The sequence below is a fragment of the Sceloporus occidentalis genome, unplaced genomic scaffold (assembly GCF_023333645.1).
Source record: "Sceloporus occidentalis isolate IW3139 unplaced genomic scaffold, rSceOcc1.0.p SCAF_8, whole genome shotgun sequence".
Lineage (NCBI taxonomy): Eukaryota > Metazoa > Chordata > Lepidosauria > Squamata > Phrynosomatidae > Sceloporus > Sceloporus occidentalis.
This window is the reverse complement of record NW_028316988.1, coordinates 5989138-6017040: the sequence shown is the minus strand read 5'-3', so window position 1 is coordinate 6017040 and position 27903 is coordinate 5989138. Positions and strand designations below refer to the sequence as shown.

General features: G+C 44.8%; 2 protein-coding genes across 2 annotated transcripts; one reads left to right on the top strand and one right to left on the bottom strand.

The window, feature by feature from the left end:
• Positions 1 to 4797: 4797 nt before the first annotated feature.
• TMEM52 (transmembrane protein 52) lies at positions 4798 to 12487 on the top strand. The gene is made up of 4 exons (XM_089536801.1): positions 4798 to 4991; positions 5969 to 6013; positions 8307 to 8476; positions 9233 to 12487. Exons 1-4 carry the CDS (start codon positions 4798 to 4800, stop codon positions 9556 to 9558), a joined length of 735 nt encoding a protein of 244 aa, XP_089392927.1. The 3' UTR covers positions 9559 to 12487.
• Positions 12488 to 13986: 1499 nt separating this feature from the next.
• CALML6 (calmodulin like 6) lies at positions 13987 to 26377 on the bottom strand. Its single transcript, XM_089536937.1, has 5 exons — positions 26328 to 26377; positions 17414 to 17588; positions 16341 to 16485; positions 15841 to 15941; positions 13987 to 14476 (listed from the first exon to the last, which is right to left on the bottom strand). The coding sequence occupies exons 2-5, from the start codon at positions 17535 to 17537 to the stop codon at positions 14430 to 14432; spliced, it is 417 nt and encodes a 138-aa protein (XP_089393063.1). The 5' UTR covers positions 17538 to 17588; positions 26328 to 26377; the 3' UTR covers positions 13987 to 14429.
• Between the last annotated feature and the right edge of the window lie 1526 nt (positions 26378 to 27903).

Sequence of the window (27903 nt, the reverse complement as noted above, 5' to 3'; positions counted from 1 at the left end):
GGAAAAAAGATCCCTATCATCAGAGCACCTTCTTGGACAGGAATCTTTTCTCATCTGAACATAGGATCTTTTCTGTGGTTGGGCAATCGCTTTGTTTGAGAAACAACCTCCTTGGAGAGCCACGCTGACCATTCCTAACATTGCCTGCAGCCTGACCTCTGCCCTGTCCAGCTGGAGGCTGGGAATCAGCTGCGGACGGGGAGCCAGAAGACCTGCCTTTAAAGCTCTTCTCACTCTACAATCTTCATTACAAGGTTTCTCCCAATGCCATTGCATGCCCATGCATGGCCACACACATCCTCACATAGATATGCTTACAGAGCCACCCAGATTGATGAAATGGCTAAAAGTCAGGTGCACTGTTGCATCAACTGACTGCATTTTACCTGCATTCAATGCAGAAAGTTCTGGCGTATCAATCTATATAGCATTTGTTGTTGTTCTTGCTGTTGTGACTTCAAATCATTTCCGACTTAGGGCAACCCTAATGCAAACCTATCAAGGTATTATTATTATTATTATTATTATTATTATTATTATATAGAGTTGGAAGATACACCAAGGGTCATCCAGTCCAACCCCATTCTGCCATGCAGGAACTCTCAGTCAAAGCATCCCCATTGACAGATGGTCATCCAGCTTCTGTTTAAAGACCTCCAAGGAAGGAGACTCCACTATACTCCGAGGAAGGAGTTTGTTCCACTGACAAACAGCCCTTACTCTCAGGAAGTTCCTCCTAATGTTGAGGTGGAATCTCTTTTCCTGTAGCTTGCATCCATTGCTCCATTGGGTCCTATTCTCTGGAGCAGCAGAAAACAAGCTTGCTTCCTCCTCAATATGACATCCCTTCAATATATTTAAACAAGGCTATTGTATCACCTCTTAACCTTCTCTTCTCCAGGCTAAACATCCCCTGCTCCCTAAGATGCTCCTCATAGGGCATGTTTTCCAGACCCTTCACCATTTTAGTCCCCCTCCTTTGGACACGCTCCAGTTTTTCAACATCCTTTTTGAACTGTGGTGCCCAGAATTGGACACAGACACCGGCGAAACGTCAGGAATAAACTCTTCTAGAACATGGCCACATAGCCTGAAAAACCCACAAGTGACTAAAGTCGGAAAATCTTGCATGTTAGAATGGGAGCATCCTGGCCATGCTCCGGTCGCTTTTCCTCGTGTGAAAATCTCCAAAGTTAACTGACGTTGGCCTTCTTTTTGGCCACTTGCTATCTGCCTGCAGCCTGCTGGCTCTCTCCAGTCATTTTGCTTTTGGTTGTGACTCAAGAGATTAAGGACCTGTAAATAATTCCAGCCCTGTCCACTTCTGCTGCGGCTGCTGCTTGGTTTGTCAGGTTCCCAATTGCTGCCTTGGGCTCAGTGCCGTCATCTGCCAGCGATCTTGGTGCCGAAGAGGGAAGGGAAGGGTGTGTGGCTCTGGCGCTGAAAATACACCTTTAGGCAACCGGAACGGATGATCTCATGGGAAAAAATGATCAGTCCAAGATCAACAACCGTCATGCTGGTCCCTAATCTAAAGGTAAGCCTGAGCTGGTTCTTTTCAGATTAGGACATTGCTGTGTTTGGGAAGAGGAGTCACCGACTTGTCTCAGATCAACAGTTAAGAAAGGTGGTCATTAAAGTGGAAATAAATGTACTGCCTGTGGAGTTTATCAGACAAGGGAAATTGGAAGTATATATAATCCAATGGCAATCCGAACGCAATCATGGGGTTTAGCGTTATTGCGTGATAGATTACCATACACAATTTCGGGCAATGGGATGTCAGTCCGAACGCAGTCGTGGGGTTTCACGTTATCGCGTGAGAGGGGATCACACACAATTTCGGGCAATGGCAAGCTATTTTGGGGCAATGGGAAGTCAGTTTGAACACAATTCAAAATCATGTAAATTCGCTGACCTTTGCTGGAAACTGACTTTGTGGTTGGAAAATAGGGGCTTGGGGAAATCCTTTGTGCAGCTTAGGAAGTTTTGACAGGGTTTGTATGGTTGTTTTGTGTGTGTGTGTTTGTACATTATATGTTTTAAATATACAGTATTAAAAAAGGTTTGCTATTGTTTTGGTTGTAATCCCGCCTCAATCTTTGGAGAGGCGGGAAATATAAATAAACTCTATTATTATTATTATTATTATTATTATTTGGAGTCTGTGGATTTAAAAAAAATCCATGGATATGGAGGGTTGACTGTACTTATATTGAAGTCTTTAAGCAGATGGTCATCTGTCAAGGGGTGTGTGTGTGTGTGTGTGTTTGTTTGTGAGTCCCCTGCATGGCAGAATGGGGTTGGACTGGATGACCATTGGATTCTATGAGTGTAAGGGGACCCAGGTAAATGCACAGTTTAAATATTTGAAGGGATGTCATAGTGAGGAGGGAGCAAGCTTGTTTTCTGCTGCTCCAGAGAATAGGACCCAATGGAGCAATGGATGCAAACTACAGGAAAAGAGATTCCACCTCAACATTAGGAGGAACTTCCTGAAAGGGCTGTTCAACAGTGGAACACACTCCTTCCTCAGAGTGTAATGGAGTCTCCTTCCTTAGAGGTCTTTAAACAGAGGCTGGATGGCCATCTGTCAATGGGGATGCTTTGATTGGGATTTCCTGCATGGGGGGGTTGGACTGGATGGCCCTTGTGGTCTCTTCCAACTCTATGATTCTGTGTGTGTGTGTGTGTGTGTGTGTGTGCTGTGATTGTGAGTCCTTGCATGGCAGAATGGGGTTGGACTGGATGGCCCTTTGGATCCTATGAGTGTAAGGGGACCCAGGTGAGGAACTTCCTGAGAGTAAGGGCTGTTCAACAGTGGAACACACTCTCTCAGAGTGTAATGGAGTCTCCTTCCCTGGAGGTCTTTAAACAGAGGCTGGATGGCCATCTGTCAATGGGGATGCTTTGATGGAGAGTTCCTGCATGGCAGAATAAAGGGGTTGGGCTGGATCAGGGCCCTTCTTGGGGTCTCTTCCAACTCTATGATTCTGTGCACAGCCAGATGCAGGTCTCTGGGGGAGCCCCCCAATCAGGGCATCCCCTGGTGCAGCCCCCATCCCCTGCACTCCCTGAATGACGTCACTGTTGTGGAGGGGAAATCCCAATTAGTGGGCGTGGAGGGGGCGTGGCCAAAGGGGAGGGGCATAGGTGCACTAGAAAACCCCATTGACTTTCTGTGGCTCCACTCCCTCCTTTGCCTGCTTCTGAGATCGGAGGCTGGGAAGACAAAGGAGGCTGCCTTTCTTTCCATGGCGATGCGAGGCAGCTGCTGCTGCTCCTGGACCATCTCCATCCTCACCTTCTTCTCCCTGGTAAGTACAGGTATTGGGATGCCTTTGTGTATTGGGGGCTATTGTGTGCCTTCCAGCCCTTTGGGGAGTTTTCATGGCAAGATCTGTTCAGAGGGGGGTTGAACCACTGGCATTACCATGAGGCTGAGAGAGTGTGACCTTTCCAGTGGCTTTGCATGGGATTTGAACCGTGGTCTCCCCATGGCTGCAACCACTACTCCACACTGTCTTTTCCTCCCCTTGGTTTAAGGATTGCTTTCCAAACAAAGGAGGAGGGAGGAAGATGGATGGAAAGAGCCCCATTTGTTCCCAATTGGAGGGGAGCGCATGAATAAAATAGGTGATGATCGGATTATATGCATTGATAAAAATCAAGACTACAGTAGTTTGATAAAAGGATGTGATCAAATATAAGTCTCATACCGGGTCTGATTTCTCCATTGATCAAAGCGCATTGAAAGCATCCAGCAAATAAAGCAGAAATGGCGAGTCGTTGCGCGCATGGTTGTCGCACGCGACCGTGCAACTAAAGCGATATCGGAAATGCATTGTCGCTGAAATCCTGGGATTAAAAAGATGCACTTTAATGCTTCTTTGTGACCACTTTAATGGCGGGCGTGGTGCGGCGGCGTGTGAAATCGATGCGCGGAATTGTGCCATATTTCCGGGATATTCACGGGATAAGCGTCCGATCTCCTTCGTCGTGTGATAACTCCTCAGATGGATAAAATCCCGGTTCGTTCCAAACGGGGCGGAAATAATCCGGCTTGACACCACTTGAACTCCCATGCTTTGGAATGCTTTTCTTTTTCCTTTTGGTGTTAATATTTCTTTATTGATTCCATTGATAAAACATGTCATATCTACATAATTTGGAAGTGACTTAAGTTGTTCTTATTTTTATTTGGTGTCCTGAGATTGTTATTCAACCTCTTGGATGAATCCAGACATATAAATGTTGATGTTAAAATGCTATTGTTTTATCTTTATGAAATCTATAAAAATTAAGTTTAAAGGGGGGGGGGGAACAGTCCTCTTGGGATTGATCTGCATTGCAAAAATGATCCGGTTTGATACCGCTTTCACTGCCCTGGCTCCATACTATGGCATTCTGGGAATGGCAATTCGCTGTGGCTTTCCATAGCATGGAGCCAGGGCGGTTCAAGGGGTGTCAAACCAGATTGTTGCAGAAGGACTCCAACGCTCCAACCACTGCACCACTCAACCTCCTCTGGCATTACCAACCTCAACTCTCCTATATGATCAAGCTGTTGCCGTTGTTGTGTTGCTGTTGTTGAGTGACTTATTGTGACCCTAAGGCAAGCCTATCCTGGGGTTTTCTTGGCAAGATTTGTTCAGAGGAGGTTTGCCATTGCCATCCTCTGAGGCTGAGAGAGTGTGACTTGACCAAGGTCACCCAGTGGGTTTCCATGGCTGAGCGGAGACCCGAACCTTGATCTCCAGCGTTCATCTCTCCCGCCACGATGCCACAATTAATACCATGGTTATAATTCTGGACTGGCGCTTTCCAATCTGGCACCCTCCAGATGTTTTGGATGGCCCCTTCTATCACCTGGAGAAACACTCCTCTAGGTACTTGCCTCTCCTCTCCCTTTTCCATGCAATAAAATACTCCTTTCTTAATTTCCTCCAGGTAGTGCCTTCCTTTGCTGAGAGTCACTGCACAGGCCAAGAGTAAGTGAAAAAAGGATGTTTGGTGGTGATAATTTAAGGGAAAGTTCCTTATTGAGATCTCAACCTCACCAGCCTTTTCTTGTTCCTCACCTGCAATAGAGAGAGATTTGCACTGTCCTACCTTGCCTGGTTGTTGTAGCAATATCCAATATTGTGATCACTGGAATAGCGATATAGAAATAAAATTTTATTATTATTATTATTATTATTATTATTGCAAGTTAAAATACCAACAAGTCCAGAATTCTTTTTGCTACATATGGGCCTGGACAGACAGGTCAAAAAAAAGGCTTCTTTCGGATTATATTATATCAAGGATTATAAAGACTCAAAATAATCAATTAGAGCACAGAAATATATATAAGATCATTCCGTTAGATTAAGAATGCATTTATACTAAAGTGGATAGCGATTTAATGAGATCAATATACACGAAATTTATCTTTAAGATAACGGATATATGTAAAACTGTATATATATATATTTACGTTAAAAACAAGACGACGATAAATATATAATAGTCCTCAAAGAAATGTCCCTCGGAAAGAGAAAGGTGAAACTATGATTTATATAAAATTGACCTAACTGGGAAGGAATCATTTCCAAGAGGCATCTGTTTAAAATAGGAAGAAGTTAGATAGGATATTGGTTTTTGTGTTTGTATTTGACATATTTGTATTATTTGTACTGTAATTTGTGTTGTCTGTGTGTGTGTCTATATATATATATATATATGCATACATACATAGATATTTATGAATTTTAACATGATAAAAATATATGTATGCATGCATGTATATGTATTTTAACTTAAAAATATATGTATGCATGTATATGTATTTTATATATATATATATATATATATATATATATATATATATATATATGAATATCAAAGAGGATGTGTATGAGCCAAAGAATAAAACAAAATGACATTCTTGACTATCCGTTTCCTCTTTCTTTGCCTTTGTCTTTAGGTGCGCTCAATCGGGAACCAGCTGGACAAGTTTGTGGTACGTCTGGTAAGTCAACAATAGTCTTGTTTTGAATGCTTTTTATTAGTGTTGTCTTAATACGGTTTTGGCGACGCTGTGAACCGTACCGTGACAACAGCTCTTCCCGCAGCTGACCAACCTCCACCTAGTTCTACTACGATAGTAGATACCAGAGTAAGTGTGTGTCATTTCATGCTTCCGTTTTCACATGGGAGAAAGGGTTCTGAGTTTCTGTTTACTTTTTGGTCATGGCTGGTTAAGATCCTAGTAGCAAAATGACAATCAGACAAGTGCGTGTCTCTCTAAGGGGTTGTTAGCACTGTGAAAATAATCCAGGATTAACCCAGGTTGAATCGACATCTTTATCAGTGACTTGGAGGAAAGAATAGAAGGCATGCTTATCAAATTTGCAGGTGTTCGCATGCATCCTGGATGCACCTGGTTACATTTTTTGGGGGTCTTCTTCCAAAAATCTGGAATAATCAATATTGGGTTCCCCCCCAAGTTTTTTGTAAAAGATCCACATCGTCGGTAGTGCGAATAACCGATGCGAATGAACCCAGATAAACCCAGGATAAAACGCTGTGTGCCTTGAACTTGTTCCGAATGCATGTCTGAGCTTGCATGTGTGAGCAACCAAACTGCAGAGATGTGCATCGATGAGATTCCATAGTGTGCATAACAAACCCAGAATGTGTGAGTGAGATGATGCACATTGTTGCACTAAGAAAAACCCCCAATGTCTGAGTCTGCAGAGTCAGTCCTGTCTCAGTGGGTTGTGTCACGGCCGCTCAACTTCCATTCATGTAAACGTAATAATGTGCCTCGCCTGGAACATTTGGGTGGGTTTGCCGCGTGACGGTGAATAAGACGAGGGCATCTTGCAAATGTCCTTTTTGCAAGGGCGGATGGCAATCTTGCTTTTTCTTTCTGAGAGATGTTTAACATAGTTGGGGATAAGGAAATAACTCCCTTTCCTTCTCCCTTCCCTCCCTTTGGTGGAATGTCTCGTTGCAAAAGGCCCTTGAGCAGCTGAGGATGTGAGTAAGACCTGCAGTGTCAGCGCAAGATCCCTTGGCCAGTAGTTTGCCATGCGCTTGCATCAGTCTCTGGACTGCAAAAGCCATCGAGTGACACACAATTTCATCTTCTAGTACCAAAGACATTATTGTTGGATTAGGCGCAGGGGGCTTTGTTTGGGATTGACAACGGTTTTTTTTCTTAACCACATATGGCTTTTCTTAATAGGCAACATTTAGCCCTACAGATGTTGATGGATTCCCGCTGTCTTGCCTCTTCTGGCTGGGGATGATGGGATGGTGGAGTAATATTGTGGGGCATACCACCATATCACATATCCCCATATCACGCTGTATACTGAAGAGGGCAATTATGAAAGACAGGAGGGTATATTAGCCCAGCCGACAAAATCTCCCCTGCTAAAAAGTTTAAAATGTGTTTAATGCCTTCTAGGTTGGAGATGCATTTTTGCCAGGCCATTTTAGCCCCAGGAGAGGCCATCACTTTACATTGTCGAAATTCATTTTGTCAGTTCTGACCCAGCTTTCTAACCTATTGAGCTCATTTTTGAATTTCGATCCTCTCTTCTGGGGTATTAGCTGCTACTCCTAATTTTGTGTCATCGGCAGATTTGATAAGCATGCCTTCTTCTATTCCTTCCTCCAAGTCATTGATAAAGATGTTGAATAGCACATATCTCTGTGGCACTCCAGTGGTCACTTCTCTCCAAGATGAAGAGGAGACATTGCTGAGTACTCTTTGGGTTCGTCCGATCAACGAACTACAAATTCACCTAATAGTTGCATTGTAGAAACCCTTCTGTTTCTGCAGGCCTTTGAGGAGAATGGTCTTTCATGCGCTGTATTGTTTAGATTTGTTGTTCTTTTTAATGGTTTTAAATATTATTGACAGTTTACAGTAGGCCTGCCACATTCGCTGGGGTTAGGGGTTCAGGACCCCCATGAAAGAAGCAAAACCCCAATTAAAAAAGCCTTTTTTATGTAAGAGAACACCTCTCTGGGAATCTTTATGTCCTCCAGTGGAAAGCGACCATAGGATCGCACTGGAGGACCTGCGCATGCCTAGGGCAGTGTTTCTTCTAGCAATCTATAGGTACTCCGGCGCGACTTTATGATCAACCTCTGGCAAAGTTGCACTGGAGGAGGACCTAGAGATTCCTAAGAGAACATATGAATCAAATCTTTGAATAATCCAATCTGCGCAAGTCAAAGCCGCAAATGTGGAGGACTAGTTGTAATTATATTTTTAACTTTTGTATAATGGATTCCCCCCTCCCCAGGCTTATCCTGCTGACCGTGTTTCTGTTGCTGATGTGCGGCATCGGCGCCAGCTGCGTCAAGTTCTGTTGCCGTACGAAGAGGCCCCCGGTACAGGCGTTTCCTCCCCATGCGCACGACCTCACCGTCATCCCCATGGACCATGACAGTACGGCCCACAGCACCATCACCTGTGAGTAGGAGTTGTATCAACAAAATACTGCAAGTCCCAATTTCCAGCTTCCAGAAGTAGAGCTCAGAACTGTTACTGCTTGGGACTACAACTCCCAACAGCTAGATGATTCTGGGACCCAAACCATGTAGGCCTTTAAAGGTAATACTTTGTAGGTTGCCCAGAAACGAATGAAAGAAGAGTAAATTTTAGTAGGTGTTGCTTGCCATACAACCAGGTGCAACCAATTACCTCTTCTACACAACCATTAAAGCTACAGAAGTCCTCTCCAGTTTGCTTTCTGGTTACTCTACTGGTAACAGGATTGCTTTACGGGTGTTTTAAACAAGTTAGATAATGTTTTGTTTCTGGGGGAAACACCTTCTCTAGCCATTTGTAGGTGCTCCAGCATGATTCAGTGGTCAACCTCTGGCAGATGTGGACCATGGAATTGCGCTGGAGGACCTAGAGAGTGATGGTGAACCTTTTAGAGGCTAAGTGCCCAAACTGCAACCCAAAACCCACTTATTTATTGCAAAGTGTCATGTTCCTCTGGCTTTCTAGTAACAAACTCTGGCAAACTCAGTGCTGGATCGACGGAGAGAGGGCTCTGGGTGCCACCACTTGCACGCGTGCTATAGGTTCGCCATCACTGACCTAGAGATTCCCAGAGAACTTTTCATGTTCTAGATTCCATGTGTCGTCTTATCCCTGCTATAAGTGTGTGTTATACATTGACATATCAGAACAACTGCTTTCTGTGTTGTCTCCTTACAGCCTACAGCTCTCTGCAGTATCCCCAGAGCTTCCCACTGCCTTTGCCCTTTCATCCGGCGGACCGGAGCATGGGGAGCCCTCCAGCCTACAGCCTCTATGCCATAGAAATGCCGCCGTCCTACGACGAGGCTGTTAGGATGGCCAAGCCTTACGTCGAGACTCTGTTTGCAGGCCAGAAATTGGGTGGCCGTGCTCCCGAACCGGCAGCCACAGAGGAAGCAAATGAACCCCAGGCATTGCCTGAGTCATCGCATGGCAGCCCTGAGGAGATACCAGAAAGACCAGAAGTCCTGGATGCTTCTACGCAAGGGCAGCCACAGCCCTAGTAGCTCCACTTGCCAATGCCTTGGTTGGAAAGAAAAGGGAGGCAAGGGAAGGTTGGCTGCGTAACTTGGCTAGACTCAAGAGGGAGAGAGTCCTACTTGTCTGACCCATAGCGGCGATCTGTTGCCTACAAGGAATGCCTCCTGTGGTTTGCGATGACTTTCCATTGGCGTTTCCAATGTGCCAAATGAAACGGCAGGTTAAAAATAAGACACTCTGAGCATGGGAAATAACTTAGTGTCAGTTGACTTTAGTACACAGTGTGGATGCTGTGGATTTATATGACAACGGGGAGATGAAGTGAAGAAAAACACTTCATGAAAACTGACTGTGGTGATACAACTAGAAATGGCTGACTGTCGGACCTAAGCTGGCACCAAAAGGAGATGTTTTTTGTCTCGCCGAGGCAGAAAAGAGAGTACCACTTTTGTGTCTCCTTCTTCAGAGAAGAGTGAAGTGTCCAGCAAAGTGCTGAAGAATTGGATTCGTTGCTATGTAACGTCTTAAGGCCATTTTAATGCTCCTTGTTGTATCTATTGATGACTGAGTGTGTGTGTGTGTGTAGTGTTGGTGGTGTGATACTCATCGAAAGACCAAATTGTGTTTGCAAACAACTCCTCTCCAAATCAGATGTTTCCCATTGCCAGTTTTTCTTGTTCCCTTCAAAAAAGAAATGGCTGCACCACACTTGAAATGTAAATATATATATGTGTGTGTGTGTGTGTGTCTGAATATAAACACATTGACTCTTGATTTTGGGCATTAACATGACTACAACTGAAAGGCATTCTTAACCCTTTAAGGTTCATGAATGGGGTTTGGTATAAGATTGGATTTAGCAGGTTGTGTAAATGACACAGTGCCATGCTGACTCTGGCTTGGAAGCCCAGGGCTCTACAACCAAGTGGTTAAACCGAGTGTCTAATTAATTCATACAAAAACATGCAGTTAACCAAGAAAGAGCTATGGCACATGTGCAAACCCACCCATAAGGAGCAAGTGATGTTTCCAAAACATGTGCATAGCACTTGCCCTTTATGTTTTATTCTTTTGTTATATCAGCAGCACATGTTCAAGATGTTTCGGAACCTGGCTCGGAATGTTTTGCACATGTTTAACATAACTTGAAATCACTAGGATCTTGTAGCATTTTCCATGCCTGAGCCAACTGTTTTTTCAACGTGGCTCTACCTCCTTTTATCCTTAGGGTCACATTGTGATTTCCCTCTTCACAAATACAAACCATTATGCAATCCTAAGATTGCTATCTGGGCAGTTCTTTCGGTGTAGTCCTTAGCAATGAGTGGGGAATTGGACTGACTTGAGCGATGGAAGAGTGTGTGCACATGCCACCCATTGTGCAGTTGCTTTTCTAACAGTGCAGTTGGCCAGCCATGGGTTGTAAAACAGCATGGTACTGAGTTTACAGTCTAATACATCTCAGCTTTGTATTTCTTTTCTTTATGTGGCCATAACAAGCGGTAACAAGAGAATTACAGTATGATAGAACTAGATTCTGTGAGCCAGTGCGCCGTAGTGATTTGCGCAGTGGGCTATGGAGGTCAGGGTTCGATGCCACCATGCTTGGCCATAGAAACCTACTTGGCTGACCTTCAGTGAGTCACACACTCTCAGCCCCAGAAAACCCCGTGATAGGTTTGCCTTAGGGTTGCCATAAGTTGGATATGACTTGAAGGCACACGACAAGAAGAAGATATACAATGGCCCCTCCATATTCATTTGGGTTAGGGGCACAAGACTCCCACAGAAGTGGGAAAACTGCAAATTAAGAGAATATCTCCTAGGAATCTGTAGGTCAGTGATGGCAAACCTATGGCACGCGTGCCAGAGGTGGCACTCAGAGCCCTCTGTGTGGGCACATGTGCTGTTGTCCCAGCAGAGAGTTTGCCAGAGTTTGTTACTAGAAAGCCAGAGTGACATGGCACTTTGCAATAAATAAGTGGGTTTTGGGTTGCAGTTTGGGCACTCGGCCTCTAAAAGGTTCAACATCACTGCTCTAAGTCCTCCTATGCAATTCTATGGTCCACATCTGCCAGAAGTTAACCATTGAATTGTGCTGGGGGACCTACAAGTGTGTTTGCTAAGAATCTCTAGGTTCTCTGGTGTGACTCTATGGTCGGCTTCCAGAAGAGTGGCTCTAGCGGACCTAGAGAGAACCTACTGATCAAATCCATGAATCACCAGATCAGCAAAAGTCAAAGCCACAAATGGAGAGGGTTGACCAGATTCTCCTCTGCTGCAGTAAGTCAGGTGTGGGAATCATCCTGCCTTTCAGATGTTGTTGGACTGCAAATCCCAGCAGTCCTAGCCAGCATAGTCAGTGGCGGCACATGCTGGGGGCAGCAGTCCAACAACAGCATGACTCCCACCCCTGCAGTAAGTCCTTTCTTTTCCAGTTCCTCCGTACAGCAAAAGGACAACGGAGCAAGGGGAAAGGAGTCGTAAATGTTAAACTTAACAGCATTGTACCACTTAACTTGGCAATGCAGGCAAAGGAACCGAACCTTGAGCAAATTTACTCAGGCAAGGGGTGCAGTCTTTGCACAGTGAGAGTGGTGCCAGAAAGTTACAGCCTCTTGGATTACTTCCTAGATAGGAACCACGTTCGGATGAGGAATTTGCTGTCTGTGTGTGAATGAGACCAAGACGTCGCCACTCATTAAAGCTGTCTTTGGACTACTACACCCAGAACCTGGGGTTGTGTTTAAGAAAGTGACATTTCAAGGCGTCGGGTTTAGAAGAGATCTCTCCCACCAAAGAACCAAGTCCATGGAGAGGAATCGCAGAGCAGGATTTTGACTGGTTCTCTTTAAAGCCAAGAAGGAAAGTGGGAGGAATGAAATGCTGGGCTGAATTCCTGTTTTTATCTTTGCTGTATAGTTTATTATTATATAGCACTGTCGATTTACACAGCGCTGTGCATACAATCAATTAAAATAGATAAAATAAACCTGATCATGGCGCATGTTCTACAAAATTCTACCCAAGTTTCAATACCACCTTTCGGTTTGGTTTGGCTTTGAACCGGAGAGCAGCGCGCAGCTTGGATAGACCTCTGATCTGATCCAAGAGGGATTCTGTGAGGGCTGTGCTTTAGGATGAAGTGCATCCTGCTCTTCCCATGGAATAAAATATGCCCAAATCCTTGGAAGTCCAGACGGCGCGAAACATTTGCCCGGAATAACTAGGCAAGCCATCTTTTTGCAGCACCTACAACACTCTCCATTTGGATTAAAGCCTCCATCATCCTTGGTCAACTGGCTGGGGATGGTGGACATTTTAGTTGGACTAGCCCAGCCCTGGGTTTATCTTCCAGCCAACCCAGATTGCATTCCCTTCCATGGCAGGTGTTTCGACATCCTTACTGTTGTATAAGAATAACATCCATAACCTTTAAGCCAGGCTTGGTGGGTCTTGTGCTCTTCTCTCTTCCTTATGTTTGAATCTTCCCTCTCCCTTGGGCAGCCTGGGTTTCAAAGGCATGTGAGCATGTGGGCGCATGATACTCTTCGCCCTTCCAAAGTCAACCCAGCAATTTCCAGGGTTGTCATCAGCTGGTCAGCCTGGTCCAAGCAAAACACCCGCTGGCATCTTCCAGGGCTTGGAGGGGCTGGCATTGCAACCCTCCATCTACTCAAACCTCTCCTTTGCCCTCATCCGAAGTGTCTCTTTTTCAGCTCTCTCTCTTGGGGAAATGCCTCTGTCTTCCCTGTAGTATTGTCATATATGTCTGTATGTATTTTTAAAAAGTGCAAAGAAGATTCTAGCACTTATAAGCATTTTTTATGTATATTACTCTCCCAAGCCATGCAAAAAAGGAAGAGTTGGCCAGGAGCAAAATGCTCCTCTCGGTGCTGTGACAGCTAGTAGGACAACTGAAAATGGCACATGAATCAGTGCAGGCTTTTGAGATCTTCGGAGCGCTTCACAAGCAAAATGTTGCACAAAGCAGTCCGGGAAAGCGCTTGTTGGCAGTATGTACCACGTCTATATTTTTCTTGAACGTCCTAAACTTTGCAGCGCTCCAAAGATCTCAAAAGCCTGCACTGATTCATGTGCCATTTTCAGTTGTCCTGCTAGCCATCACAACACTGAGAGGAGCATTTTCCTCCTGGTCAACTCTTCCTTTGCAGTTAGGACATCTGGTCAACCTGGCTTTGACTAACAACTGCAAAGGTGTGCATTTGTGTTCCCTTCCTTACAAGTAACTTTTCCATCGCTCCTTGCTCTGCCAAAATCTCCCTTTTCCTCTCCTTCATTGACACTTAGAGCAGAGACGTTTCTTTCATTAAACCTTTATTAATGGAGCTCTTCAGCAACGGTAAAACGGTTCTACTGCCAGTGTTACATTGTTCAGAATGACGGTATATAATCCAACCATTTACACTCACATTATTTGGGTGCCAAAAGAAACAAGGAGCGCCTCTTCCAAGGAACCTGAGAAGTGAGGATTTTCTTCTTGAAGCTGAGTCTGGATTTCATGACCGATCTGCAATTCCCAACTGAAAGGAAACCAACTTAGATCTGTACTATAGGGATATGCTGAGAACATTTTCCACCGTAGCTTGGAATATTGCTTTTTGAAAGTCACCTTAAAACAAATAAAATTGTTTGGAACTGCTACCATTCATGTTACTAGGTTTGTCAACGCAACTCATTGCATTACGCGTTAATACATTACATCACTTTGCTCGCACCGTCTTTCAGCAGGGATGCTGACGTTCGATAGCATTACTTTATTATCTCTAAACACCAGAAAGATGACCTATTTTGTGCATTTACATTCCAAGGAGAAAAACAGGGTGATGCGTCAAGAGAACCTTTGTTAATCGTTCCTTTCTTCCAGGGAGACTTATTGGGTCAGTTTAAAAGATTCGCCGGTCATCATCGCCACGAATTCTAGAGAAGAGAAACATGGAAATGTAGAGGCACCCATATACAAAGAAGGAGAAAGCAGAGTCACTCCTTTTTATCTCTCTTTCACTCCCTCTCTTCCCACCTCCTCCAACTTGGCATTCTCCAAATATATATATTAGACTGCATCTCCCATTATTTCCACCAGTATGGCACACCATACACCTGGAAGGCACTAGAGAAGTTATGGCTGATCTAATAATAATAATAATAATAATAATAATAATAATAATAATAATAATAATAAATTTTATTTTTACCCTGCCTCTCCCGCTGGATGGAGGCGGCTTACATTCAGAATAAAATACAATATAAAATACATCATACAGTTATAAAAATATATCCCATTATTCCCTCCATCCCTCCTTCCCACCATACCATACCCCAGAATGGGCTACCTTCTTTCTCTACTGGGCACTTTTCTGTTGGACTGCAATTCCCATCATCCTTGACCATTAGGCAAAGTGGCTAAAACTGGGATGCAGTGGGCCCTTGGTTTAGTTCCAGCAGGACATGTATTAAAAACCGGGCATTTGCCAGAGTTTGTTACTAGAAAGCCAGAGGGACATGGCACTTTGCAATAAATAGGTGGATTTTGGGTTGCAGTTTGGGCACTCGGCCTCTAAAACGTTCACCATCACTGCCCTAGGCCCCAAAACTGTGAAAGTCCTGGGTAAAAGCAGGACATGGCAACCCTACCCCCATGGATACCAAAATCTGTGGATGCTCAAGTCCTATGAAATATAATGGTGTAGTAGAAATATGGTGTCCCTTATTTAAAAAATGGCAAAATCAAAGATGCTTTTTGGAATATATATATATATATATATATATATGTGAAATATTTTCAAGTCGTGGATAAAAATCTATGGATATAGAGGGCTGACTGTATACTAGAATCTGGACATTGCCTTATCCTGCCATCCACTGGAAAGTCTGCAATGGTGCATCCTGCATATTCGAGTGGCACTTTATGGCTCTCCAGATGCTGTTGGACTGCAACTCCCATCTGTTTTCACCAATGGCTAGGTGATCTAGGACCGAGAAGAGCAGTCTAACAAGCAAAGCTTGAATGCTGTAGTCCATCAACTCAGCTGAAGAAGTGGATTGAAATCTACAAAAGCTCATGTTAACAGTGACATTGGGGTTCTCTAATGCATCAGTGGAAAGGGATTTGGCAGAGAAACGACTGTGCAGCAGGAGGAATACCGGGGAAGGGGTTCTGGGAGCTGTAGCCCAAGAAAGTAATGTTTCCCAGTCTCGGTTGCACACTTTGGAGCGTCAGCCATGCTCGCATCAGCCCCCATATCTGCAAAAGACACCTTTGAATGGAATTGCAGTCCCAGTACCTTCATAATCAATGGTCCCGTCCCCATCCTTGTCAGCTTCTTTCATCATGAGCTCAGCTTCATGTTCATCCAGTGGCTCTCCAGCGTTTGTCAGCACATATCTGAAAAGGCAGAGACATCACAGATGCTGGCGAAACGTCAGGAAGAAACTCTTCTCGAACATGACCACATGGCCCAAAAAACCCACAAAAAACTATGGATGCCGGCCATGAAAGCCTTTGACTTCACACTCCGAATAATGAGTATCCCCTTTTCTCCATCTGCACTGTTTTGTGCACACCTTCTGAGCATGCAAGTAATATCTGGAGACAGGGCATGCCTAAAGAGTTGGTCTAATAGATCAGGACCTATCTGGAAACCATGCCCTAAGAGGATCAACCTAGGGAGCTAGGTGTGTTTAGCCTGGAGAAGAGGATATAAAGGAATGGTAGGATAGCCCTGTTTAAAGATTTGAGTGCTATGGATGCCTTGCATATTTTGATATGTCTTTTGCTACTTACTTCAGCGTGTTCCACTCAATGTAACCTTTGTGCTCTTGGTCGAAGACTTTGAAGGCCGCTCTCAGCTCTTCGTCTTGGTTTTTGGATTTTTCGTGGTAGATCCCCATCAAAACTAGGAATCCGTCGCAGTTGAAGGTGCCTTTATCTGAGGGGAAATGGGGGAAATGAAAGAGGGATCGCCAGGTGAGGTTGCCAGAATGAAAACAGGTTGGTTCTACTGCTCACCTCTATGTATGAAAATGGAGATGCGGAGATACCATTTTGTCTTTTGCTTCGGGCAGCAAAATGTCTTTGAGTTTGCCCTTCGTAATAGGACTGCCGGAGTAAAAACTGGAGATGGTTCCTGTGCCTTTAATGGTTGTTTAGAAGAGGGGATTTCGGCAGGTAACAGGCAGCAGCTACTGAAAGTCCCTCTTCTACACAACCATGAAAGGCACAGGAACCATCTCCATCTTTTACCCTGGCAGTCCTATTACCATTAATACATTGGGCTGCCTGAAGCCAAAGACAAGATGGTACCTCCTCATCTCCATTTTTGGCAATAGAACAGGGTCTCCCTGTTAGGTCCTTTGACCCCTTCGTATTTCGATATCAACTTCAGATTAAAGGGAGTTGTGGATGTTAACGGTGACTAAATTGGAATGAGCTAGGATTGTCCTAAGGCATGCAACTGGCCATAGACCAGCTGAGGCCAGCCATGGGACAATCTGAGCACTCATTTCAACAGATCCCACAAAGACATCAGCATAAGTCAAAGCTGCAAATGTGGAGGGATGGGTGTCATCAGAAAGCCTAGGAATATCTACCCAGAAATAAGCCCTGTAAAATTTTAATAGCCTTTCTCCCAAGTGAATAAGATTGCTGGGACTTGCTCCCATCAGTTTTTGCTTTGATTGAGAGTTCCTGCATGGCAGAATGGGGTTAGGCTGGATGGCCCTTGGGGTTTCTTCCAACTCTATGATTCCCCACCTCTGGTGTATGCTCTCCATAGGGCTTCCTCAACTTGGTCCTGGGCCAGACCCCTTTCTAAGGAGCCAAGGCACAAGGGCAGGAAGGTCGGAGGACTGTCTTACTGTCTTTGTCGACGTCCTTTGCCATCGTCACCAGTTCCCTCTTGGTGGGATTGATGCCGATCAAGCTCATGAGCCGCTCCAGCTCCGACGTCTTCACCAAGCCATTCCCCTCTTCGTCGAACATCTCAAAGATCCCCTTGTACTCCGTGATCTGCTCTGCCGTTAGCGTTTGGGTCTGCAGAAGAAGGGCATGCATTAAAGGGGCTCAGGAAAGGGCAACCCAAGTGTCTATGTGGATGGCTCCTGCTGTTTTGTTCCATGCAAGCTTATGAAAATTGGGGTTTTGTAGCTTGGAGAAAAGGTGACTAAGAAGTGGAATCACCATATCTTGTCTGATCTTGGAAGCAAAGCAGGCTCAGGACTGGTTAGTAATTGGAAGGAAGGCTCCATTTCAGAGGAACATCATGGCAAGCAACCTATGCATATTGTTTGACTAAAGGAAACATTACCACTATAGGTCAACAAGCCACATATTTTGCTTTCTAGGGCAGTCGTACATGGGGGCATGATCAATGACTTCCTAATATCATTTATACCTTTACTCCAGATTTGTCCCAAAACTGAAATTCAAGGCAGCTAAACAGGTCCAGATAACATATCAAAAGTGAGTGGAATAAGTCTCCTCATGCAGATGGATTAACTTTAACTAGATTTAATATGTAATATGCTGTTTTTAACCCACCTTGATTCCCCATGAGAAGGCGGGCTATAAATTATTATCATTATCAATATTATTATTATATACAAAATGTATACAATGAAGCATTTGTAGGATAAAACGTGCACAAACACATATATATGTACAAACCGGCACACTTTAGAATAAAATGCATGTATGCAAAAGGAGCTTGGAGAAAGTATTTAAAAACAGATACTTGAATGCAATTTTCCTCTTTATAACAATTGATTGCAGATTGATCCAGAAATTTGGACAGCAGAAAGCTAGGCCTGAACCTATGCAAAAGTCACAGGGACTCGGAACGGACTTGATCCACTCATCCGTCTACAATAGGAGTAAGACAAGGAGGCCTCAAAGAATAGCAAGTCGGAGCTATTGGGGACTCACCATTTCCTTGGGCTGCGAGAAGAGACCCTTGGGTTTGCTGGTTGCAGAGTCGTGTGAAAGGATAGGAAAGACAGTGGAGACAGTCTCTTTTACGGCTGGAAAGAGAGAGCTCAGCGTTTCAGAAGACCCCAGAGGGAACAAAAATCTTGGCAACCTTTTATGGAAGCCAAATCGGAGCGCCTTATTTTTGGACACTTCTTACCTCCGAAGGACCAACCTAAGACACTTTGATGACAAATAGCACACCCTCCAGCCAGACTCAATTGCTTTCTCTTGGGTCGGGCCTTTTGCTTTGCTAGGCTTATCCGCTTTCATTTGGACTGTCTGCTCTAATTTGTCTATATTAGCTTAGAAAGCTACCTTTTTTTGGATGGATGCTGGGTCGATATTCTGGAAGTTTCCATTCAGAAGGCAATATGTTATAGCGGTTTGAATGTTAGACTAGACCAGGGAGTTTATCCTGTGAGTATCCTGGAAAAGTTGTGGAATGACGCTTCACGGTTTCGCACGCCGCCGCGCAAAATCCGCCATTAAAGCGGTCACAAACAAGCATTAACGCGCACCTTTTTACTTTGTCCTAAATCAGCAGCTATGTTCTTGCTGCATCCTCTGAACTGTATGTTTCTCTAATCCCTTTGTCATTAAAAAAGACCCCTTGGAGATAGGGAAAGCTTTTCCATCCGCTTATTTCCACACAACTAGGATATACATCATAGTGCTGTTCATGTGAGCAGAAAATAGCACAGCGCAGCCCTATGCATGCTTGGCTTGTGGGATTCAATTTGACTATGGCCCCATAGAGACAGGCCAAAATAAAGCTGCTTCAGGTCACTTTGGAGGTATGCTGTTTAAATGATGCATGCGTCCGAAGAGTCTGGAAGCTGCGCCAAAGCTGCGCTCCAGTCCTTAGGAGTGGAGTGTGGCTTTGGCATGGCTTCTGGCCTCACTGGAAACTGTGAATACTCAAGTCCCATTAAATACAATTGCCCTGTGACATGTTGTCCCTAATATAAAATGGCAAAATCAAAGTTTGGTTTTTGGAATTTCTAAAACTATTTCCAAGTCGCGGAAGGATCTGTGGATATGGAGGGCTGGCTGTACATGTTCAAAGCATGGATCTCTTGTCCTCTTGACTCCCCTCTGCAGAAAGTGTCTTGAATGGGCTCCAAAAGGGTCTCCCCTTTAACTTAAAGGAGGGCGCGAAATGATACGGTTTGCAACTGAGCAGCTGTTGTTGCCCCTTCAGGATTTCTCATCATGCCAAGCAGTTGGCAGTCCCCAAGAGCAAAGCCTTTTTGAGTTGCACTCCGAATAAGGGCAGCTGTCAGAGGGCAAATGTATTTAGGATATTGTCAAGGGGATTGCAAGCGACAAGCGATGAGCAGCGCATAGCTTACCCATGCTTGGCCTAAGGGGAAGGAATGTGGAGGATGCACACTGGGCAGGAATGCCAACAGCTAATAGGTACCTTGCAGTGTTGTGTGGATCATTCATGTGGGAGAATAGCGCACAACAAGCCCATCCCCTCTGAAATGTGGCAGTCAAAGAATCATAGAGTGTGTGTGTGTGTGTGTGTGTGTGTGTGTGTGTATCAGAAGTGTGTGTGTGTTTGTGTATATATGTGTGTGTGTGTTTATATACATGTATATATATATACACACACAGACACACACACACACACACGGAAGTGCCAAGCGCAGAAGCATCCCTGGCTTGACAAAGCCAAGGGCCCTTTCTTTCCTCGTCCTCTGTCCAGCTTTCCAGCAGCTTTCCAAAGGGTAGATATGTATGTGTATGGGCCCTCTATATTGCTGGGGTGCGATGTATCCCCACAAGACAGAAGGGCCTTGGACCGGGGGGGGGATTTGGGGGGCCCTTTGCCTTAATGTATCTGAAGGGGTTTTCCAAAGGAATCAGCTGTCCTTCTCCCTGGATCTCTCTCTCTCTCTCTCTCTCTCTCTCTCTCTCTCTCCTTAGTGCGCTCTCTTGCTCGACCTCAGTGCCTCTCTCTCTCCTTAAGTCTATCCAAAGGAGGTTGCAGTGCTCTAAAATGGCCACTAGATGGCAGCCTTGTATTAGGAATGTTCTCTATGAGCCAGAACTTGATCAAACTGAACTCTATGGAGACTCAGCTGTTGGCGATGATGATGATGATCATGGTTGCATCAAATGCACCTGGATGCCTTCTTCCTCTCTCCTTTGCCCAGATCCTCCCTTCTCCAATCCAAACCCTTGAGGCTAGCAATGCTTGGCATTTCCAAAAGTTAAGACTCCCTCCTTCTCTCTCTTTTTTTATCAATTAAAAGGTGTATGCTTAATTATTATTGTGATGATGATGATGATGATGATGATGATGATTCAGAAAACATTCAAGGGTAGCTGTCGATCCCAAAAGCCACAATGCTCAAGTCCCATTCAATGCAAGGGAAGAGTCAAAGGGTTGGTGAGACTGCAGTCCCCAGCATCCCTGGCTGGCTATTGTTGGCTAAGGCTGATGGCGTTGCAGTAGAACGAATTAGAATAGGCCTTCCATGGATCCCAAAACCTATGGATGCTCTAGTCCCATTAAGTGCAATGGAGGAGTCAAAGGGGACCCTCTGGCCCTCTAAGACTGCAGTCCCCATCATCCCTTCACAGGATGCTGGGAGTTGGAATCCAGGGATTTCAAAATGTCCTCCATTCTGACATCTGGCCGTAACTCGGTCTCAGCCTCAAGAAGGCGGCTTTGGGGGGCCCTTGATAACAGTGCGATGCTATGTATCCCCACAAGACAAAAGGCGTTGGACCAGGGGGGACTTTGGGGGGGCACTGTATATATAGATATAAATTGTGTGTATTTGTGTGTGCATGTGTAGATATATATGTATGTGTGTGCATATATACATGTGTATGTATATAGACATATGTGTGTATATGTGTGTGTTCATGTGAGTGATGGGAATTGTAGTCCCAAATTCAGTCCCTGCACTAGCGAAGGGCGCTACCGCTTTGTCGGGGATGCTTTGATGGAGAGTTCCTGCATGGCAGAATGGGGTTGGACTGGATGGCCCTTGAAGTCTCTCCCAACGCTATGATTTTAATGATTCTATGATTTGCTCATGTTCTGGTTTTCTCAGACTGGGAAGCAACTACAGCCAGCCACAAGTTCCTGATCCATAAATTCAACCACCAAAAAAGCAAAGCTTGGTTTTGCCATTTTATTTAAGGGGACTCTATGTTACGCAGAAGCCACTGATGGGACTTGAGCATCCATGGATTTTAGTGTCCTGAAACCAAACCCCAGCAGGTACCACTGTCCAGTCCTTTTCCTCTATGCCCATGTGATGAACGGGGCTATTGTTACCTCCATATTCAATGCTAGAACCAGCAAGATGGGCGGCAGGCTCTATGTGTGAGAAAGAGTGCGCGCGCATTTGTTTGTGGTTTGGTTTTGCTTAGTGTTTTGTTGGCGCTTGTGGGTTGCTTTTCTGCTCCTGCTATTTATTTTAATTGCTTCTGAGATGGAAGTCTAAAGCTTGCTCCTGCTGGCAAAGCTCCCATCTGCTCTCCGTCTCCCAAGCATGCGCCACAACTGCAACGCCCTTGCTGCGATTTCTGCCAAGGGAGATGTCGGAATAAAATTGTGGCTGTATAGAGAAATGGATGATGGCTCCTCTGTGTGCGTATGTGTGTGTATGTGTGTGTGTGCGAATACACACAGGTGCAGATTTCCTTCTTGCCAGCAGTCTAATAATAGCATTCCCTTTTGCGCACAGCTTTTCTTTTCCATAGGCAACATCTCTTTGGCCTGGCTCACTTCTGGCTCAGCTGGTTAGAAACGTTCACTCATTGGGGCTTCGGAAGATGGGCCCATGCGGACAGGCCAAAATAAAGCTGCTTCGAGTCACTTTGGAAGCATGCTTTTTAAATGATGCACGCGTCTTAAGAGGCTGGGAGCCATGCCAAAGCCGTGCTCCAGTCCTAAGGACTGGCACACTGCTTTGGTGTGGCTTCTGGCCTTTTAGGACGCATGCATCGTTTAAAAAGCATACCTCCAAAGTGATCCGAAGCAGCTTTATTTTGGCCTGTCTGTGCGGGCCCAAGGTTTGCTTTTGTTTTGCTATTTGATCTAAGGAACACAATTTTACTACTCCATTGTATTTAATGAGACTTGAACATCCCTGGATTTTGCATAGATGCGACTAGAGCTACTGCATCCCTCTCTGCAAGAGATGGAGGTTCAAAACACACTGCAGCAATAGTCCGGTTTGAGGCCGCTTTAACTGCCTTGGCTCAAGGCTAGGGGATTCTGGGGGCTGTAGTTGTGGTGAGACATTTAGCCTTCTCTGTTAAAGCACCGGTGCCACAAAATAAACTACAATCCCCATGATTCCCTTGCACTGAGCCAAGGCAGTTAAAGCAGTCTCAAAGCGGATTGTTGGGTTGCTGCAGTGTGTTTTGGACTGGAGTTTTCATGCAGGTCAATGAGGATCCCGTCCAAATCAGTCCAATACAATAAAGCTCAGAGGGTGGCGAAAAAGTGTAGGTCATGTCTCTCCAGGGAGATCTGAATGACCCTAATATTGACACCTTTCCAACACTAAAATGTGGTGGAGACTCTGTTCATGGATCCGATCCCATTCCAAGAGAGCCTTTCTTTCTCTATATAGCTCTCTCTCTCCTTTCGCACTAGCAGTGTCTTCCAAACCTGTAGCAGGGTGGCCAGGTGTCCTCCTTTTCCAGGACGCGTCCTACCTGTCAACCTTCAGTCCAGGAAGAATGTCGTACATTTGACGGTGCCTTGTCCTCCTTTGCAGTTAGGACATCTGGCCACCCTGCCTAGCGGTTGTATTTTCAGGAGGTGAAGTCCACTTTCATCAGCTTTGTCCCATGTACCTTAAAGTGCTATTATTATTATTATTATTATTATTATTATTATTATTATTATTTATAGCACCCTAAGTTTGCATGGAGCTTTCCAGAGGCAGCCCAACACATTCTATGAGCATCTTCACTAGACTTTGCTTACATGACCGCTTGCATTCTGCGGTTGGTCTTTTCATTGTTGGATATTGTTTTCTAGGTGCTGGTTTTATCATTCCACGTGTGGTTTCTGTGGGCCGGTCTGGAAATGTTTTGTGCACATCGAAAGGGATGTTGTTGTTGTTGTTGTTGTTATTATTATTATTATTATTGTGTGTGTGTGTGTACAGTCATGGAAACAGTTCGGCATGCTCCTGTTATGTCTTTCGTTTTCCAGGAGATGGCACCCAGAGGTACCAAGTTGCTCTCTTGGCTCTGCATTCAATAAATGTTTCATAAAAGATGAACACTCCACCCACAATAGTGCTTACTGCCTTACTCTATCTGGCAAGATGGCCATCCCTTCCCATTCTCAACTTGGTAAGAAACAGAGGACTATGCAATAATACAGACCTGGGGGCATACTCATCACATTTGCAGATGACACCAAATTAGGAGGAATAACTAATACCCCAGAGGACAGGATCAAAATTCAAAATGACCTGAATAGACTAGAAAGCTGGGCCAAAGCTAACAAAATGAAATTCAACACGGAGAAGTGTAAGGTACTGCACTAAGGGCAGAAAAATGAAATGCACAGATATAGGATTATGGGGGACACCTGGCTGAATGAAACTACATGTGAAAGGGATCTGGGAGTCCAAGTAGACCACAAGTTGAACATGAGTCGACAGTGCGATGCAGCAGCTAAAAAGGCCAATGCGATAGAAGTATAGTGTCTAGATAAAGAGAAGTAATAGTGCCACTCTATTCTGCTCTGGTAAGGCCCCACCTGGAATACTGTGTCCAGTTCTGGGCACCACAATTCTAAAAGGACATTGAGAAACTGGAGTATGTCCAAAGGAGAGCAACCAAAATGGTGAAGGGTCTGGAAGCCATGCCCTACGAGGAACAACGTAGGGAGCTGGGGATGTTTAGCCTCGAGAAGAGAAGGTTAAGAGGTGATATGATAGCCCTGTTTAAATATTTGAAAATATTGAGGAGGGAACAAGCTTGTTTTCTGCTGCTCCAGAGAACAGGACCCATAACAATGGATGCAAACTGCAGGAAAAGAGATTCCAGCTCAGCATTAGGAGGAACCTCCTGAGAGTAAGGGCTGTTTGACAGTGGAACAAACTTCTTCCTCGGAGAGTAGTGGAGTCTCCTTCCTTGGAGGTCTTTAAACAGAGGCTGGATGGCCATCTGTCAATGGGGATCTTTTGATGGAGAGTTCCTGCATGGCAGAATGGGGTTGGACTGGATGGCCCCTTGGGTTCTCTTCCAACTCTACGTTTCTATGATTCCAATACAACCAGAGCTTAGAAACTTGTTTGGACTACAACTCCCAGATCTCCTGACCAGTTTGTCCTTTAGAAATGCTTGCTGGGGTTGCAATCCAAAAGGACACTCTCCCAAACTCTTTGGCTGACCGCCATGTTCCCACAGAAGGCTTAGAAACCAACCACCATTTGACTTACGCTCAAGAACTTTGACTCAAGATCAGCGTTGCTGATAACTAAAATGGCCGGTGGCTTACAAACACCTGTTTGTAAGCCACCGGCCATTTTAGTTATCAGCAACGCTGATCTTGAGTCTTAAGGTGGATCCACACTGCACAGTTATAGCAGTCTGATACCACTTTAAGTGCGCCATCCTAAGGAACCTTGGAAATTGTAGCCTAGTGAAACAATAGAGGTGTCCAGCAATGAATCTGAAACAGCTCATCAAACTACAAATCCTAGGATTCCATGGATATAACCCTGGAGGTTAAAGTGGAATTGAAGTACTATAATTTTATAAATTGTATAGAATCTTAAAGGCCTCATTCCCACTACATAATAAACCAGTTTTCAAAACCGATCTGAACAGGATTAAATGGCCCTTGTTTGCCCTTGCGCCACATTCCTGGCATGGTTTGGAGAAACTGAAATTAGAAGAAGGCTAGGATGGACATTGAAGGGTAGATTTCACACGACGTCGCACAAAACCCGCCATTTAAGTGGTCACAAAGAAGCATTAACGCACATCTTTTCGCTTTTGAGATTTCGGTGACAACGCACTTCCAATATCACTTTATTCGAGCAATCGCATGTGATCATCACTCGTGCAAAGACTCACCATTTCCGCTTCATTTGCGGGATGCTTTAAATGTGCTTTAATCTCTCTTTAATGCAGAAATTAGCCCCAGTGTGATAAACCCCTGTGTGTCCCTGCATGGAAGAATGGGGTTGGACTGGATGGCCCTTGGGGTCTCTTCCAACGCTATGATTGAATGAAAAGAAATAAACAAAAGAGGGCAAGGAGGACCCTGCTTTTTCTTTGACATAGACACATCTAAGCCACCCACTCGGACAAGGAAAAAGAAGAAATCACACACACATAGTTGCACACATGTAGACAGACGTCACCACTGAGCTTGCTGCTGCTGGCAGGGCATCCTAAATAATAAATAACGCAACACAAGTGCTAGCAAATGTCAGAGAGCTCTGCCATGCTTACAGGCCGATCTGCCAGTGGCTGAATACCAGCAGCAGCAGCAGAGGCACACAATAGGACACTGTGGTGTCGCTTACTGGGAACCACTATCATGGGATGAGCAAGGACTTCATCAAGCAGGAAGGCAAGGCCCCTTTGGCCAGCTTCTTTGTCACTTCAGTCATGCCGATTTGTGGAGCAGCCATTACCACATTCTCTTTCGTTCGCACAACATTTCGGTATACTGGAGATAAACTGTTTGTTTTAACAAGCCCTCCAACATTTCGCAGATCGGACACGCGGAGCCAAACACACATGGTCAAGATGGGAAATGTCATGAATGAGGATAAACACAAAAAGTAGGAGAGGTACCAGCAGTTTGCTTTGCCTGAGCTTCCTGGGAAGAGCAAGATTCTTCTGTTCCTCTCCTTGCCTCAAGCTCCTTGTGTTCAAACCATTTCCGCACTTTGAACCATTTGCAGTAACAGAAGTCAACTGACAACACAAAGGAAAAGGAGGAGAAACTGTGAGACAATGTTGTGAGAGTGGGAGGGGATGACTGACTGTCCCATCTTCCTCCCAAGCCTCCTGGTATCACTAGGGCTGGTCTCACCCATTGCGGTACTAATGGTGTCACACCCCCCACTTGACTGCCTCTCATTTCATACCATACAGAACCCTTAGTAATGCTTTTTTGTACTAACGTTAATCCTAAATTGTAATTCCCATATACCACTGAATGTAATGCTAATAGTTACGACATAAACAACTTGTTTTCTGCTGCTCCAGAGAACAGGACCTGGAACAATGGATGCAAGCTCCAGGAAAAGAGATTCCATCTCAACATTAGGAGGAACCTCCTGATAGTAAGAGCTGTTTGACAGTGGAAGACTTTCCCTTGGAGAGTGGTGGAGACTCCTTCCCTGGAGGTCTTTAAGCAGAGCCTGGATGGCCATCTGTCAATGGGGATGCTTTGGTTGTGATTTCCTGCATGGCAGAATGGGGTTGGACTGGATGGCCCTTGGGGTCTCTTCCAACTCTATGATTCTATGATTCCTCAGAGTCCAGAGACCTAGTTATGACTGTTGGAAACTATGCTGGCAAAGAAATGGCCCAGCTCTGAAGGAACAGCTGGGGGACAGTCACAACTCCTCCAGCATCTCCTGCCCCATTCTGCCTAATGGTAGGGCTGGTCTTCTCAAGGAACTTCCTATCTCAATGTCTTCTGGTGATAAGCTCACTACTAGTAATAAATAAAAGGTAAGCAGATAGTTTACAAGTAGAGGAAAATTGTATTCTCTTGATCTATTCATACAGAAAATGAACCTTGCTCTGTCCAGTTGCTTCACATACTATGGATGCATGCAAACAGCACAAACCAACATGCCACAGATAAGCTGTTGGAGTGATGCCATCTTGGCCAAATGCAAATTCTGCCTGGCACCAACATTGCACAAAGGCTATCGAGGATACAACAGTCTTTATGTTCATTTTGATTCCCGTGAAGCTCACCAGCAGTGTTTCCAAACTGGGGGCAAGGTGTTGTGTTAGACATCTCATTTCATGAATAATATGTCATTCTGCTGCTCCTTCTTGCCCAAGCAGTGGACAACTTTGAAGCCATCTTTCCCAGGCTAAGGTTACACAAAACCTGTGTACAGCATAACCTTCAACAGGACACGCATGCTCAACATACATCAGGATGCGGTCAAGTTGGCACAAATGTTATGAATGAGGGAGAAGACACAAGATAGGAGAAGCTGCAGCAGTTTGCTTTTGTCTCAGCCTCCTGGGAAGGACAAGATTCTTCCCCTTCTTTTCCTCCAGCTGCTGAGTTTATTACTTGCAATTAGCCCTTTGAAGCAATTGCATTTAAGGGACAACAAAAGAAGAAAGTGCAGGATGGAGGCTGCATCCGCACTGCAGAAATAATCCAGTTTGGCACCAT